This window comes from Cryptomeria japonica, chromosome 4, assembly GCF_030272615.1.
Source record: "Cryptomeria japonica chromosome 4, Sugi_1.0, whole genome shotgun sequence".
Lineage (NCBI taxonomy): Eukaryota > Viridiplantae > Streptophyta > Pinopsida > Cupressales > Cupressaceae > Cryptomeria > Cryptomeria japonica.
The window spans coordinates 401,653,285-401,671,505 of NC_081408.1; the positions used below are offsets into that span (position 1 = coordinate 401,653,285).

General features: G+C 37.6%; 1 protein-coding gene across 6 annotated transcripts in view; it reads left to right on the forward strand.

The window, feature by feature from the left end:
• The first annotated feature begins 9,478 nt into the window (after nucleotides 1–9,478).
• Nucleotides 9,479–18,221, forward strand: part of LOC131074683 (ABSCISIC ACID-INSENSITIVE 5-like protein 2) — a 45,078-nt gene continuing 36,335 nt past the window's right edge. For 4 of the 6 annotated variants that reach the window (XM_058011359.2, XM_058011357.2, XM_058011361.2 and 1 more), the window contains exons 1-2: nucleotides 9,479–10,515; nucleotides 16,454–16,525. In XM_058011359.2, coding sequence (XP_057867342.2) covers nucleotides 9,721–10,515; nucleotides 16,454–16,525 — 867 coding nt within the window. In that variant the 5' untranslated portion in view covers nucleotides 9,479–9,720. The remainder of the gene's footprint in view (nucleotides 10,516–16,453; nucleotides 16,526–18,221) is intronic. The other 2 variants (XR_009113101.2, XR_009113102.2) reach the window with 1 other exon arrangement.

Here is an 18,221-nt window from a genome sequence, read left to right on the forward strand (position 1 = left end):
ATTATCAGTGTTATGTTTACCATCCAATGAAATGGTTCCTCTTCGTTTAATCATGGTTGCCTTGTTATTACCAAATTTGACTTGAGTACCATCAAATTCTTGCAGGGTTAGAAACTTTCCTTTGTCACATGTCATATGATGAGAACATCCACTGTCTATTACCCATTCATCTGTGTCTTCAACTTTTGTTGCAGGGGCCTTTTTCCTCATTCTTTATAATTGGTTCCAGATCATCTTCCTTCATAGCATAAAATACCCAGTCTTTTCCATTGCCAGATCCACTAGTTGAATCTCTTGCCGATTCTTCTTCTGAGTCATCATTTACTCCTTCCTCATCAACATAGTAACATAATTTGTTTTTGTATTTCCTGTACTTATGCTTGATATGATATTCAGGGTTAGGCTTAAAAGATCTTCTTGCTCTTTCTTCCAATTTTGAATTCCTTTCAGGACATCTAGATGCAAAATGACCTCTCTTATTACATGCAAAACATTTGAAAGGAGATTTTCCTTCATACTTACTTCCTGACGGACCTCTATGTATCCTTCTAGCAAATAGGGCTTCAACTTGCTCAAGCTCTTCATCTTCTTTCCTGATCTCTTCCAATTCCTTTGCATACAAAACTTTCCAATCTTGCTTGTCGGTTGATGATGTAGATGCCTTAAATGCAGTATCAACCTTTGTAGCTCTAGGAGGACCAAATTCATCAAGCTCAAAAACAGACATCTTCCCAACAAGAGTATCTCTATTGATAGAAGAATTAGGCATGGTTCTTAGCTCATTAATTGCAATTACCTTCATCTTATATGTCGGTGGCAAAACCCTTAACACTTTTGAAATAATCTCTTCCTCGCTCAAAGATCCACCACAACACTGAATTCCCAATACAATTTCATTGACCCTTTGGCCATGAATGCAAAAATTCTTTCATCTTCTTCAATCTTCAAGCTTTCATATCTTACCCGATAACATTCAAGTTTTGTAATTTTAACAGTAAGATCACCTTCATTCAGAGTCTCCAACTTGTCCCATATAGCTTTTTCTGATGATTTGTCTGATAGTTCCATGATTTGTTGATCTGATAAGGCGTTCAAGAGGGCTTCTCTAGCTCTGCAATCATTCTCAATATTCTTATCCAAGTCTGCTGGTGTAGGAATGCCAGATGTCGGATTATGAGGAGTGTAACCATTCTGAGTTATTTCCCAAATTTCCTTTCCAATGCATCTTAAATGTGTCTCCATCTGAATCTTCCATACTCCATAGTTTGTTCCATCAAGCCTAGGGTTGTCCTTCCAGAAAACACGAGTTGAACTATTAGTTCCCATAGGATCTTCCTCAAGTGGTTAAGCTTCTACAAAAAGAGGGCCAGGCTCTGATAACAATTGTTAGGATAACCGGTGAACAACTGAGAGGGGGGGGTGAATCAGTTGTTAACATATTATGTGAAATAAAGCACTTAAAACCTTATACTGGTATAGCTAATTAAGCATTAAAGTATAAATGAAAACCAAAGAATCAATACCATGAAACCATAATACATAACACCGTGGTTTGTACGTGGAAAACCTCAATGAGAAAAAACCATGGTGGGAAACCCTACCCACAGTCAGATGATACTTTTGCAACAAGTATATGATTACAATAGGGGCATGCACATGCGAGAAGGCACACTGCCTAGAGCGCACTGCTCATCACAATGGAGTCTCACTGACTATAGATATGTCAACCACCTCAAGATGTTTGGACTACAATCCAAAGAGAAGAACTATCGGTGACAACATCAAACATGCCAGATTACAGTTCTAGTTAAGCTCAATACCAAAGGTCTAAAACCTCTTACATAAACCCAACTCGATCACCTATGATCGACCAAATCCTCTGCACAAATGATTATTACATTATTCGCTCCTTGCCCATATTGATATATCCACACCTGATCTACACGGCCACACAAATGATAATATAATAGATCCATTACATAATCTTGAAATAAAATTATAACACATGTCGGCCTAAGGCCAAACAAACAACATCCAATCAATGAAACATCCCAGAAGCACATCGGAGGATCCACCAACACGTTTCATGCAAACCGGTCCATAACCTAGATAGTACCAGACCTAAATTAGATCCACACATGCCAAAACAATGACACAAATCAGTCGAAGCATGAACACAATCACCATCAGCATCTTGAATCCCTTCTAGAAGCTGCACCAACACCACTTATGAATTACATAAATGATCTTCAATAAAGCTTTGCCGGTGAAACCCTCGCTGGATCAATAAGGCAAGCTTACTAGAACATAAGATAACATCTGATCATCAAGTCAACACCAACTGACTGAAACATACTTCAGAAGCATATGAACCATCCATACAAACATATTCCATCAACCAGATCATACCGATGGCAATCAACTGATTATCTTCCCAATCCAATCCTCCTATCGGAAGCCGGTAAACATCCAAAACAACAAGTGTTGACATCAATGACAAAACATCAATGCCACACATAATCAATTCCATCATATGGCCAACATGTGACATATCTCCAACATTAGCCTGCATAACTTTCATCTTGGAAGATAAAGACTGCTGCTTGAGATTGATGTTCTTAATCTCATAAAACACCCACCTGAAAAGACGGAAAACCTCCAGAGAGTTGTTCTTGGCAATGTTGAGCGCATCAAATGAGATCTCATGTTTAGGATGAAAATCCTATGGGGTAAAATCCGTCGATTCTTGGAAATTATGTTCAGAGCCATGGGAGGAAGAGGACGCCTTGAGATTATGAGTTTGGTCCAGGGAATCCTGATCATCAGAGTTGTCCGAGACCTTTAAAGTGGTCTTTCAAGTTTTAGCCTTAGGATGTTTGCTCGAACCCTCACACTAGCACCAGGGGACCCCTTACTAACACTCGAAGCAACCACCTTAACCCCAGTTTTGGCCTTTTTGCTAGTGTGAGGGACAAAATCCCCATCATCACTGTGAGTTTCCCATCCTTCCGACTCCGAATCCTCACTATCATCAATCTCTTCAACAGTAATAGGAGAGGGTTTGCTAGGGTTATTAGAAGCCCTAGATTTCAAATGCTCAAAGATAAGAGTGATTGAACCTTGGTGTAAAACAAGATTAACATGGGGATTCTCCTTAAAATCAACAATGCTAGCATTCAACGAAGATAACAAATAAAAAGGAAACGACATTTTCTCATTATGATGAAAATGATTAAGGAACACAAAATGATACCCATAGATTTTAGTGAACCTGCCATCCAAAGTGAAAAACTCCATAATCACCTTCAGAAGCCCCCTCCATATGGCCTTACTCTGCTCCGGTGCAAAGTGGGTCTTGTTAGTTTTTTCACCAGGCGCTCATGCTCCTTCTCTTTCTTAGGGAATCTCTTCACAACAACATCAGAGTTTTTTCTCTCTCTGTAAAATTAAATCCCCTTCGTAGGCATTCCCGTCACTTCGGCAATAAGATCTTCATTGATCTTAGTCACCCTACCAAACAGATGCACCTTACCATCCTTCCATCCCTTCACAAATTGCCTAGTAAAACTTTGGTTATACCCATACAGTTTCTCCATGAATTTCGCCACTCCCCCCTTCTGCAATCCATGCCAAATGGTAGGGTTCGTCTTCTAGTTAGCACAATTTGGAGGTTCCACCCTGTGTCGTTGACCCCCCATAGTCTTAAAACTTGGCTCATAAACAACAATCTTCAATAGAACATAGTCTACAACAAAAAAACCAGCATTAGCTTCCAAAACAAGTAATGCCCATAAAGCATGCGAAGTTTGGCAGTAATAATTATAACTTAAGGCATTCAGACGAAATGCAAGCCAAAAAATGATGACAAAATTGAACACTTTCATCATCGAAAATAGTAGGGATCTCCTCATATCTGCCATGTGTTCGATCATGCATAAGAAGTGACCAAACCTCATACTCTAAGGTGTCTTCATTAAACCACACCTTCCTTGTGTTAAGTCTAACCCCTATGTTAGCGAAATAGTCCGCTACACAATTAACCTCTTTATAGTTATGAGAAATATATGACTCTTCAAAGGTATTGATAATAATCTTAGAGGCATTAATAATATTCTCAATAGTCCATGAAGGTAAACTTTACCCCTTAGACATTGAATAATATTATTCGAATCTCCCTCAATCCACACCTTCTTGCATCAAAGTTTCTTAGAAATTTGCAGAGTTTGGAAGGCGCCCATGACTTCAACAAGGTGGTTAGTGTGTGGTGCAGGAGCACCTAGTTTTTAGTGCATTTTCTAGTTTTTGGTGTGATAGTATTTATATTGGATTAGGTTTATGAATAATGGACTACTCAGAGGTCCACATGTGTGTTGGATATGCATTTGAAGGATGAATGTCAACTAGATCATGTATTTACTCAAATTTGGCTTATGAGCCCTTGTAAGCCTAAAATGGCACAAACTTGCATTTTGGTGTAAAATGTCTTGTAACATCTCATTTGGCATTTAGACATGTCATTTTAGTGTTTTTAAGTCATTCTAAGAGGTTTAAGATGAGTAACAATGCATAAAATGTCAAAATGCACATTTTGTTAAAAATTGTCATTGTTGCTCGACAATATTTTGCAACTTTTTGCATTTTTGAGCACATCGGTGGTTAGGAAACCGATGAAGAGTTGGTTAGGATTCACATGGCATATAAAATGCTCTGAGAATGAATGTAAATGGGTTGGCAAAAGCCTTGAGCAAGTTGGAATACATTGTGAAGACTTTTTCCAGATTTTACCTTGCATTTTCTTAATTTTTGAGCAGCAGTCCGTACATAATGGATTGAATCTTCTACTGTTCTTTCATTAATGCTTTGTGTATGATATTATAGTGCTCAAAGGGTGTTTGTAATTGTTTCTAGTGCAGGTTTGAAGTGTGTTATTGATTTTGCATTGCTCTCAGCTTGAGCAAGGGTTTAAGAGCCCAATTATGGTTCCAGCTTGAAATCCCTTGAGTTTTGCTCAATAACCCTTGGGACTCAAGCCATGGAACCCTTGTACAGTTTAAATAAGTTTTTTTTTTTGTCCTGGAAGTCGTTGAAAGGCAATTTGTCATCATTTCCTAGGCGAGCTCAGTAATAGCCCGGTTAGGAAAATGAGTGAAATGTTGCATGTGCTTGCAGGGATGATCAGTTATGAAGATGGAAAGTGTTTGGCATGAGTAATTAATGTGTGGTAGAGCCTATGTGGAAGGTTGGAGGTGTGATTGAGCAGTGAAGACAATAAACCCTTTGAAGAAGACAACAAAGTCCCAAAACCCTTTATAAATACCATTTTTGGGTTCCGTACATGTACGAACATACCTGACTATCTCACCCGATGGATTCAAAAGTGCATAGAAAAGGGTATTCAGATCACAAAAGAGTTTGCTAGGTTCTTTGAGTGATTTTTGAACAATTCCCCCAAAACCAGTTAGGTAGGGCTAATTGGGGCTGTAGGGCTACTAGGCCTAGAAAATAGGGGAAAGAGGGAGCGATGAAGAAATGAAGGAAATCCAATTGTAAAACCAGTTGATTGGCATGGAAACACCTTTAGAATACCTACTACAACCCCTACAAGTATATGTTAGAGGTTTGCATAGCTTTGAGGTTGGATTTACCCTTGTGAATCTCAACCATGCTTGAGCAGCTATTGAGCACAATTTGATAGGGAGCACTCCTAGAGAGTTCGAGTGTTTTTGGTTTGTTAAATGACCAGTGTAGAGTGAAAGGAGCCCACTAACTTATCACTCAACTTCCTATAGAGCAAGGTGAGACTCTCTTTGAGAACCCCTCCCCATCAGCATGGGTACCCATGGGGAGTGCCACCACTGCAATACATCTACCATGCTCATCCCTTATCAATCCCCCACACCCAGTCGAACCAGGATTGCGAGGGAGTTTCATGTTATTTCTTGTGTATTCAATTGATTTGATATCATTTATATTGTCATTTAAGAGCAATTTAATTAGATTAGAGTTGGCGATTCTCTCTGATAATCTGATTATATTATTTATGATTAATTTACCCCTGAAAACATACATATATATACATATACATACATATATATACATATACATACATATATACACACACACACACACACACACACACACACACACATATATATATATATATGTATATGTATGTATATGTATGTATACATGTATGTATATGTATATATATATGTATACATATACATACATATATATACATATATACATACATACATACATACATACATACATACATACATACATATATATATATATATATATATATATATATATATGTAGCGTCCTAAAATTGCGACACTTGCAATTTCGACTGCATTTGGGTCTTCACGATGGCGATGCAACACGGAACCTGGATGGAGACCCCGAAACTTGTTCATGACATCAAAAACTGCATTTTTCAGCACCCTGGCCTGATCCTCCTTGCACCCCGCTGTCCCTGGAGGTGGGACCATGACGCCCAGCGCCCTGGTCCCTGACCCTATTTTGGGCCCGATCTCTTATGGGGCTTCGGGTCTTTAAGTTTGCAAATTGGAAAATAATGTTTCCTGGTCGGCCTAAGGTCGGGAAAATCAGTCTATCAGCCCTAATTGACAAGTATATAAACTACTTTTCCTCTCCTAGAAAGGGAGAGAGAAAGGAGGACATATGTGGGCAAGACGCGGAAGCGATATTCCAACATTCAAACATTCAAGCATTCAAGCATTCCTTCAAGCAATTGAGCATTCTAAGTCTCCATTCAAGGCTAGGTGTTGCATTCAAGACAAGGATTCAACCATTGAAGAGGAGATCACATACAACATACAACATACTACATACATTACACCTTCGCATGTAAGAATACAAACATTCTTACAACAAGGTATTAGTACTTGTTTACATTACAAACATTTACATTTACAACATTCTCATTTCTTGGTTAATTCCAAAACCGGGGTTTGACCTAAAGGCAAACCCCTAATCCCTAACCCCCCAATCGTCTTCTCTTTTCTGTGTGTAGGTTGCAGGTACGCGGCTGTAATTGAAGATCTGGAATCCTTGTGCAAAGACGAACAGGTCCCCCTTCGTTTCACGGATTTTTCAGAGGACCGTGTGCATGCCGGGCGCCATCGTCTCGTCAACTTTCGCTCAAATTTGTAGGACAACACCGTCTCGACATTTTACTGCTAATTCCAGGTTCGCAGCTTCATCCCATATCCCCATCTCTGTTTATAAGCGAATCTTTCCTACTTTACATGCATTCCTAGTTCAATTATCCTATCTACATTTCTTTACAAAAGAGGGTATCCTTGATGTCTTAACCCTTGAAACTCATTTAGAATCCAATCCTGCATTGTGTGGGATTGGATCTTGTGGGTTTCAACCCCTCTTTTGAATGTAAAGTCTCTCCTAAGTGAAAACCATCAACCCTAGTGACTCTCCCTTCTCTCTCCTTGGAGTTGGGGAGGGGAGAACAACTAGGGTTTGATTTTTCCACTTTACAATATATATATATATATATATATATATATATATATATATATATATATATATGCGCGCGCGCGTGTGTGTGTGTGTGTGTGTGTACACACATACACACACATGTGTGTGTGTGTATGTATATATATGCATATACACACACACACACACACACATATATATATATATATATATACGTACGTATGTATATGCATATATATATACATACATACATATACATACATGTGTGTGTATATATATATACATACATGTGTGTGTATATATATATACATACATGTGTGTGTATATATATACACACATGTGTGTGTATATATATATACATACATGTGTGTGTATATATATACACACACATATATACATACGTATGTATATGCATATATATATACATACATACATATACATACATGTGTGGGTGTATATATATATATACATGTATGTATATGTATGTATGTATATATATGTATACAAATACACACACACACACACACACACACACACACACACACACACACACACATATCGAGAGGAATCAACATGTTAGCCCAATGACTCAAAGCTTAAGCCCTCCCATAACATCTTGAGGTTGCAGACTAAACCCAAACCGACTCAAAGCTTAAGCCCTCCCATAACATCTTGAGGTTATAGACTAAACCCAAACAAGCCTAGAATTGGGTTAATCCAAGTGGAGAGATCAACCTCGAGACCTATAAGGGATGAACCCAAAGCCCTTAGCCAACTACACCACCTATTCGGGCTGGGTGGATGTCTGTATATTAAAAATAGATCATACAATAAAAGATCCAAACCCTAATATAAATCAATGATACACAAATAGGGGTGGATCCAAACCCTAATATAGATAAATTAGTGATACATAAGTAGGGGTGGATCTAAACTCTTTAATATAGATAATCAACGATACACAAATAAGGGTAGATCCAAACCCTAATTAGATTTGAAAGAAAGATATAACAACCATAAACATTAAAGTATAACCCTAAGCAAAAGGACAAACCTTAAGGGCAAGGCCTAATAAATGTTGATATGTCAATTTCACATAAAATTTAAAGGGGAATAAGCTACTTACATAAATATCTAGGAGAATTAAACAAATAAAGCAGTAAATAAATAACCTAGAAATATGTGCTAAAGTAAAAATAACAAATACTAAAATTAACTTTTAGATTAGATGTCTAATTAAATAAATAAAATTATAATACTTAGCTAGATTTTGAAGGTGAGAAAATGGAGTTGAAGATGTTTGAAATTGATTTGCCATACAATTGAAATTTTAATGCTTGTATAAATGACCGTCCGAGACTCTTGCAAACAAACTACATGTTTTCTTTATTGATCTATACATGTGGATTCAAATTGTAACTTGCATGAGGAATCTAACATATAGATGACTATTGCAATTTGTTTGCCTCAATTTTTTGAGATCAAGACTTGTGCAAGGATCAATAGTCTTTAAGAGCATCTTTAAGAATGTGTTGAATTATGTGGGTCACACTTTCTTTTGTTAGACTCCTAATTGAACAAGCTTTATCATTGCAAGTAAAAGATTCAAAGACAACAAACAAATGCACAATAAACTCAAGATGATGTAACAAATATGCAATGCATAGTATTCTTTTAAAAGTTTTTTAACTTTTTTAACCTTTTTATTTTCTTTTCACATTCCAACATTCTTAGATGATTTGAATTGAAAGACTAAATGATTTTAAACATAAAAATAAAAAACACAAATAAATACAAATACACACTTCATCAATAAAAAATAATAAAATAAAATATGAAGATTTCATAGAAATATCTTCAAATCTGCACTTACCGATCTAATCCAAACTAACAAATAAAATAAACTAATAAAAATAAATAATAATTAATTTAAATATTGAAATATTGCAAACCAAATTTATCTAAAAATATACTTATATAACAGCTTCTAGTCAAAACAAGCAGAGATGATAAACAAAAGTGGGTTTGCAATTTTCCCCATTACCAAGGAAAAAGAGTTGGGCGAAACCGTAGGCGCAGGATGCAGGTGTAGAAAAATCCAGGCGTAAGAAAAGTGAAATTAAACATATTCACTCCCGCAGTAATTACTGCTTAGGAGTGGCAGCGGGAGAAGCAAAAGGAATTATTTGTGTTAGTGCAGACAGGTAAGGGCGAGAGAGAGAAGTGTAAAAGTGGCGCTGAATGGCGGCTTCTTCGTCTGCAACAGTGCCAGCGGCGTCGTCGGGGCTTACGCGGGAGGCCTCCATTTACTCGTGGACGATCGACGAGCTCCACAGCACCGTGGCCAACAATCGGGGCGTGGGAAGCATGAACATGGACGAACTCCTTAAAAATATCTGTAGCGCGGAAGAGAGTGGGGGCGGGGGCGGGGGCGGGGGCGGGGGCGGAGAACAATTGCTAGGTCGGCAGGGCAGCCTAACGCTGCCTCCGAGCATTGTGAACAAGACGGTGGAGGAGGTGTGGAAGGAGATTCAGACAAGTGCATGTGGCAGCGCTGTGAGTGCTCCGGTGCAGAGGGAGAGAGAACTCACATTGGGGGAGATGACGCTCGAGGATTTCTTGGCCAAGGCTGGAGTTGTCAGGGATGACTCTTTGCCCACTAATCCTCAAGAGGATTGGCTCAATTTCCAGTTTAAGGCTGCCCAGGGACCGCAACCGCTTACAATTCAGCATCCGCAACAGCATTTTCAACGCCAGCAACAGCCCATGTTTGGGAAAAATCCAACGACTGCCGCCATTCCGGCCCTGCAGTCGAGCTCGACGGGAAGCATTCTAGAAGCCTCTATGGAGTCTGGTGCTACGAGCTCTTTTGCGCCTGCCTTTGGCGGATTGTCGCCTGCAAGTGCCAGTGCCGGTACCATTGCTAGGGGTAAGAAACGTGTTTTGGATGCGCCAGAGGACAAAGCAGTGGAGCAAAGGCAGAGGAGGATGATTAAGAACAGGGAGTCTGCAGCACGCTCACGGGAGCGCAAACAGGTTCATCACTCAACTCTTTTGCTCGTCGCCTTTACTTGAGAACAGTCCCATAGCTACAGGATTAAAATGAATCTCTTTCCAGAAAATAAGTGTGTTACATATATAACAGCAAGGTCTTGTTACTTGAGCTAAGTTTAATGGCGCGCGATCTTCAAAATATGACATTTTGAGGTGTCCGCTGTCCTATGATATTTCCTGCATATTTTACGTAATTGTCAAATTGAGATCTTTTTGTAATTACCTCATTATGAAGATAAAATTTAAAAAGGAAAGTAGAAAGAGAGGGAGGATAAATGTGCAGCCACATGGTTTATTTGTGGTTAACTAGTGGTTGTTGCAGAATTTCTAATCCCTTCTCTCTACAGCTTATAGGCGAACTTTCAAATCCTAAATTATACCTACACCATTATTTTAGGAAAAGATTCCAAATTATTTATTATTCTTATAAAAAAATTACATGAGATACCTTGACCTTATACAACAAGTAGCAAGCAGTTGCATGGGACATGTCATAAGCTTTAAGCTGGTGTTGGAAAGGGATACCGAAAGTTTTCTCCATCAACTTAGGAAATTTTGAAATTAAATGTTTATGTGACAGCTTGCATTATAGTTGATTTAAATTTATTTTTAACACTCGATAATTGTCTGCATGATCTTTATTTATGTTTAGGGAATACAATACTTAGCTTGCTTCCTTGGGAATATTGCCTAGGACCTGAATTATATATTTTTAACCCTCAACGATCTTTAAACTACCAAGGATGCTCCTTGGTTTAGTTACCAACTTATGAAATTTGTTAGAGTTAGAATTTGGGAACAACAAATGGCTGATTTGCTTCCAACTATATTAAAATATAACAATGAAAAGAATTAGACAGATAAACACCATGAAAAGAGAACGAAGATACGTTGGAGAAACCCCTGGTGGGTAAAAGCTTAAGAAATTGTTAGCATCCACTTAAGCACTTCAAGTAGCTGTAAAAATAAAAGTGATCTTCATTCCACAGGCTTTCTAAGACCTCTCAATCACTCTGAAACACTCTCCCAAGGCTAATTACAAACTTTCTAAACTAATTCTCATACCTTTGGTGAGCAACAGTGAGATATGATAGAACAACACTTTCACTACAACTCCCCATATTTGAGTTAAAATACTCAATTCACTCCAAGCATACATAATTTGACATAAACAACATATTTATAGATACCGAAGCCTTTTGGAAGCCACAACAATGGCCAAAGAAGAGGAGGAATTTAAGAAGTTCAAATTTTGGCATGCCAAAATGGCTGTAATACCCCCTTTTGAAATAAAGAGATGTGAAATTTAATTAAGTTTAATTGAGTTATGAATGGTCACAGGGAAATAAATTACTTACAAATTGCTAATTGCAGCAATAAAAGTTTAACATTCTAGATTTTTCTTTTTCAGGTCATGCAAAATCTTGGTGAAGCAGAAAATGTGTGAATTTGCCAGTATTCTGCAAACTCTTGCAGTTGAGGACATTGTAATGATAATAATATTATGATGTTCATCGTATTGATCACTCAATTACATGTTCTCTGTATGTGTCTTGATTTACAATATGAAAATATAGTATTTCAATACAGGGCCATATGGGTAAGGCTTTTTATCCAAAACATATGATGCAGTAAGATGAACATTGGAGTTTATAGAAATATATTGCATTTCAGTTTCAAATAGTTTGAAGGATGTTCAGAGAATCCATGAAGCAGAGAAATAAGGCTAAGACAGGGCACCATTCCTCATGGGACAAACAAAAAAAAATGTAGCTTTAGGTTCACAGCAAGAAGTTGGTGAACCGGATTTTTAATCTAATTTGTACCAAATTATGGTACCTAGTAGGTGAGCTGTAGCAGCTGATTGAGACATATACTAATTGAGGAATGTCTAAGGAAGACCCTGTGATTGAGTTGAGTTAAATTGGTTTTGCATGAGAGCAGAGTGGATGTAGAATTATTAGTAGGAATATTCCATATTGATTATCAATGTGTACTGATATGCAAGCAGAGATCACTAGCAAGGAGACTGATGGAATAAGGACAGGATGTGCTTGAGAATAGTGGTGGAATAAGGACAGGATGTGCTTGAGAATAGTGGTGGAATAAGGACAAGATGCACTTAAGTATAGTGTCAGAATAAAGACAGGTTGTGAAAATTCCCATACATGGTGCCATTTCCTGCAAATTCTGCATTTGCAAACATTGGTTATGTATGTGTTTTGGTAACACATCATGTGCTATTTGGGTGCACATTGTGATACCAAATTCTTAGAGCTCGAGCTGTGTACTAGGATTAGTTGGATGATAATGGAGCTCTTTAGTTCATTATAAGACAGGTCCAGGGGAGTTCTTATCCCTGAATGTTATATATTATTATTTATATATTCTATTTCACAAAGGAGATTGGAGGATATGCAACCATTTTAATTTAGGGGTTTTAAAATAGAAATAATTACTGTGTTCCACAGTGTTTCAGGGAGAGGGACTGCGGGATGGCAGGGATGTGTTTCAGGGATGACAGTCTGAGGGTCTTTTTTTGGGGATGACGATATTATACTGTTGTTATATTGTTGTTATTGTTATTATACCGCTGTCACTATCTATTGATGTTATTACGCTGTCACTTAAACACTTATACACACACACATATATACATATACATATACATATACATATCCATATATACACATATATACACATATATACATACATATACACATATACACTATACATATACACACATATACATATACATACACACACACACGTGCACACACACACACGTGCACACACACACACATATACATATACATATACATATACATACATACACATACATACATACACATACATACATACATACACACATATATATATACACACACATATATACATACAATCATGACAGCAGTATAACAGCAGTAGCAGCTGTGTAGCAAAATGTTTGGAATTTACATAATGTTATTCTGAATTGATTTAGATTGAACAAGGGATATGGAGGGTTTGTGGGATCCCCACGTCTCTTTTAAAGCCAATTATATATGGCTAGGTGCCATTAAAAAAAATTGTGAACTGGCATTTTGATGTGGGGAAGTCTGGCTATCCCTCAGATGGTTGAGGGACGTCTCAGATGTCCCAGCTGCCTTGGTGATGGTCAGATGTCCCCTAGACATTTCCTCATATTGTCCTCCATTTCCAAAGTATTGGAAATTTCTTGTGGATAGCCAGTGGATGTCCCCTGCTGTCCTGCTGTCCTTCTGTCCTCGAAATGCCACTGGGTATAGGGATGTGTACCCATGGAACACAGAATAATTATTATTTTTGGATGTAAGGGATGAAATTTAGATAGCTGAATAATTCACAGAAACTAGAAGACATATGCATTGAAGAGTTTTATGCGTTGCTGTTTCAGTGCCATCCCGGTAATGGTGGAGCCTTTCATTGTATCATATGAATTTTGTGAAGAAAAGGAAATCCCCTGTATTGGGCTATGAGTTCCTCAGCAAATACTTATGTGAATCTATTTTTTTTTTTCCTTTTGTTAGGAGTGACAGAACATGAGAAGGTTTGTGGGATTTGATGCTAAGCCTAACAATTCCAAAAGAAATTGAAACTTTTTTGTTCTGAAGCAGTTGGGCTGTCAAACATCCTTAAAATTCTATGATCTTTCCTTGCCAGATCTTCTCCATTGGAAATTGTTGAGCCTCCCAGTTCAGAGTTAAGGGGTTTATTATATTGTTTATTTCCTGTATAGATCAGATCATTTTCTTTCTCGTACATTCTCATTTACATTTTCAGCTTTGGCCAATTCAGCTTTTTCCTATTCAAGTTTACTTTTGCAAAATGATTTTTTGCATGTTCGATATTCTGACATTTTTGATAGATAAAAAATGCCACCTTTTTTTGGACTTACATTTAAAACAAAAGCATTTCTGACATCGACTTTCCTTATTGGTTGAGACTGCTTACATGCTATATTTTTGCTGTTGTTACTTCAGGAATAATTTTTGTTCCCTGTTGCAAGGTCTTCCCAACGTCTGTTACCTAGGTAGATTCATAAAAACTTCATTAAAATCTATCTGTCAAACTAACATAGCTGCTTAGTTCAATGTCATACCTTTTGGATTCTAAAATTGGATAGTCATTTTGAAAATGCCTTTTCCCCCACTTTTTTGCTACAACTGACTACTTCTGTAATGCTAAGGCTGGCAGCAATCAGTATTCTTCAACACGCTCTCTGTTTGTAGGGAACCAACTTGTTTCTCTGTGGGAAATTAGAATTATTCTCCCCTTAATGTCTTCTGTTATGGACCTAACTGTAAATCAACTATAACTTGACAGGAAAAAACTGAAAATGAAATGATTAAAATAAGAACAAAAATCAATTAGTGTCTGAAATATACTGGAATGCTGGAAATTGTTTAAAAACAGAAATAAGTCTGAAATTGGAACTTAACTGGGGGGGGTGGGGGGTGCTGTTGATCTATCAGTTTGAGTACCCCTTGGTGGATCAGATAGTTGCCCGGTTTGTTGAAGGTGTGCGTAAGTGCACCTTGACCTTAGTGAGAGGAAGGCACACTCCTTCGCCACGTTTGAACTGAACATTTTGTTTTTCTAGAAAATGAAAATATTACCAGAAAATATCAAGAGGGTACATAAAAAGAGAATTCAAGGAGTGTGGATGCCAACTTAGGTCTAATTTAAGGATAGTATGGGTGCTGCAGTGGCCCAGCACAATCTTTAGACTGTGCACAAGAGCTTATTGATAACCTCTTTTCAGTTTAACCTTTTTATCTTTTTGCATGTGGAATGCCTAGTTTGCTTACAAAAATTGCATTTAATAAACAAAAGCCCAGCAAGACCCGAACGCTGGGTCATATTAACATGTACTGACAAAAAGAGAAAATCAGTATAAGGAAATAAACCAACCCCACGGTTAAGTTAGAGGCTTTTATTAAATGTTAAGCACTAATAGAGCTCCAGAGCCTAAAATAATTTAAATAGCTCAGAGACTCAGTTCGACTAAGACAAAAATGTGCTAAAATACTTTAATGGGTTAGGGCATACCTGGAATTTGGTTTGATGTGGATGTTGACTTTTGTGATGCTGTGGTAGAGATCTAGAACTTGAAAGCTGGAATGATGAATTATCAGAGCATGTGATGATTGGATCTTGAGCTTTGTTGCTTAAGCTGCCCTGTTTGTATTCATCCTATATTTTCTCATAACTCATAAATACCAAGTTTATTCAGGGATCCAAAACAGTGTTGACCTCATGGGAACATGGACAGAGCATTAATAGGGTTTTCTTATCATTTCTTTAAGAGGTTATTAGCTCATTCTTATTAACTTCACAGAAAAAGAAAATATAAGACTTAATGGCATTTCAAAAGCTTGGCTTGTGCATGTAATTGCCCCAGCTGCCGTAGGGCATCTTCATCTGATTTCCTTCCCTTGGTTCTATCCACTCAAGCTAAGTGCATCTGTTGTGTTGCCCTTATAAATATCGGGGAAAAAGCAATTTTTGGTAAAAAAATTGTATTTTCTGAACCATTAGTTTTGATACTCATTTATAGATAACTGAAGGTTAGACCAAAAATTGTATTTTCTGAACCATTAGTTTTGATACTCATTTATAGATAACTGAAGGTTAGTTCCTAGGTTGTACAAATGAGTGTTTTTGACAGGTACTTTTAGGCATTTGCCCTTCTTTTATATTAAATTTTTTGAAGTTCTCCATGTCATGTGCCTGAATCTAGTGAATGCATGATTTGCATAGCTGTCTAATTTTTCTTTGCATTCTATTGTCTAATATGGTAGTTTATGTGTTTTGCTGAGTAGATAGTGTGCTTGGTCTGCTGTTTTATTATTGGGCTAAATACAACTTGCATTTGCTTATTCCTGTCTTTTTGATGAAGGCATACACTGTGGAGCTAGAGGCTCAGGTGACTCAATTGAAAGAAGAGAATGCAGAATTAAGCAGGCTAGAGGTATGCTTCTTCAAATGCTTATGATTGCAATTATGTGGCCGAAGATTTTTGGTCACTTGAATCTGAAACTGATAATAGAATTCAATAAACCCTCATTGAAATCCAAGAGGATGTGTACTTTTATTTAAGACTGAAATTCCAAATAATATACAGAATCTAGAATATTTGAAAAACAAGAATGGTATTAAAATTATTAGAACCTTTTCTTAAACAGTTAAACCATATCTTGGGCAATGGCCCACCTCGGCAATAATAAGCAGTTCCAATTCCTTACAATTTCCCTTCTGTGCTCTCGTGTTAGGTTCTCAACATCTATTTCGCTACAGAAGGGAGCAGGTCAGAAAATTGTGCCAGCAGTACCATGCTCTTCTTCATCAGCTTCTTTGGCAATCTATAATGCTTCTTCTTTCTTTTGTAAACCACAGGCCGTAACAATGTTTGTGAACTTGCTTGATGAACTTGTTATCATTTAGGAATGCTTGATGATCCAAGAGTCTTGGATATTAGAGTTTGTTTATCTCAGGGATACTAAGCATTTCTATATTTTTTTACTTTCTCTGAGGTACACTTTGTCCTTGGGCTTTGGGGTAGACTTCCTTAGCTTTATCCTTAAATTCTGCAACATCTTCCCTGATCTCAGTTTCTTCTCCTAGCTCAGGCATTGCAGTGGCAACAATCTGCGTTGCATTTTGCACTGTATCTTATTTACTTTCATATCCTTCTCCTTCGTTAGCCATCTGTTCCTTGTCCTTCTTAGTGAGGTCGATATACTTATAAGGGTCCCTGAGGATAATCTTCATTTTTTTGAGCTCATTGTCAACATCAGGAGTGGTCCTGGATAAGCAGGTTTCCCCTTTTTTTCTTAGCTTTAATATCTCTGAACCTTGCTCATAAGTTTCTCCTTTCTAGGAACTTGGCATAGTTCTTGCATTTCTTTGTCAGATTGTCCATCTCATCCACATTGCAAAGATGGCCATTTTTATGGCTAGTTATCATTTTTTAGCATTTAGGAACCTCTCAAGATCATAATTTCTGAAATTCCTCTTCACACAATTTTTCTGCAGGATGGAATTTATTATTTGAAGGGCACACTTGTGATAAAAATAATACCCCTGCCACCACTGGTAAGGTTAACAATGCTTGCTTTCCAATTTCCCCAAATCTTCATTGTCAGATCCAATTTGCCTGATGAGTTATAGGTAAATAAGTCTTTGGGGAACATGCAAGGGCAGCTCATATGGAATAACCTTTAGCTCCACACACCTGGATTAAGGTGCAGTAAGAATCTAAATACCAACCCGCCCAATTGTGGGCCAGATTGGAAGTGATAATGACTTGCTTGGGTCTCAGTATTTACCTTGCAGATAAACTCATTCTTTCCCTATCTTTGCAGAACACGATCCTCTATAGAGGAGTGACAAAGTAAACCCCAAAGTAGAAATATTCTGCATATTTAAGTGCCCATCCATGTGTTTGCACCACAACTGAAGGGGCCTTTTCCTCACCTTCTTCATTATTGGGTCACTGGCATACCTACAATTCGATTTTCTTGCTCCGTGTCTTCTTATGCATACAAGAATAATAGACAGTACTGAATGGTGCCTGAAATACTTGGGAGCTTTTCCAGCTTTGTATTGTGTTAACTCGTTGTCAATCACTTAAGACACATTGTGATCAGGCTGTAAGCATGTAGCTC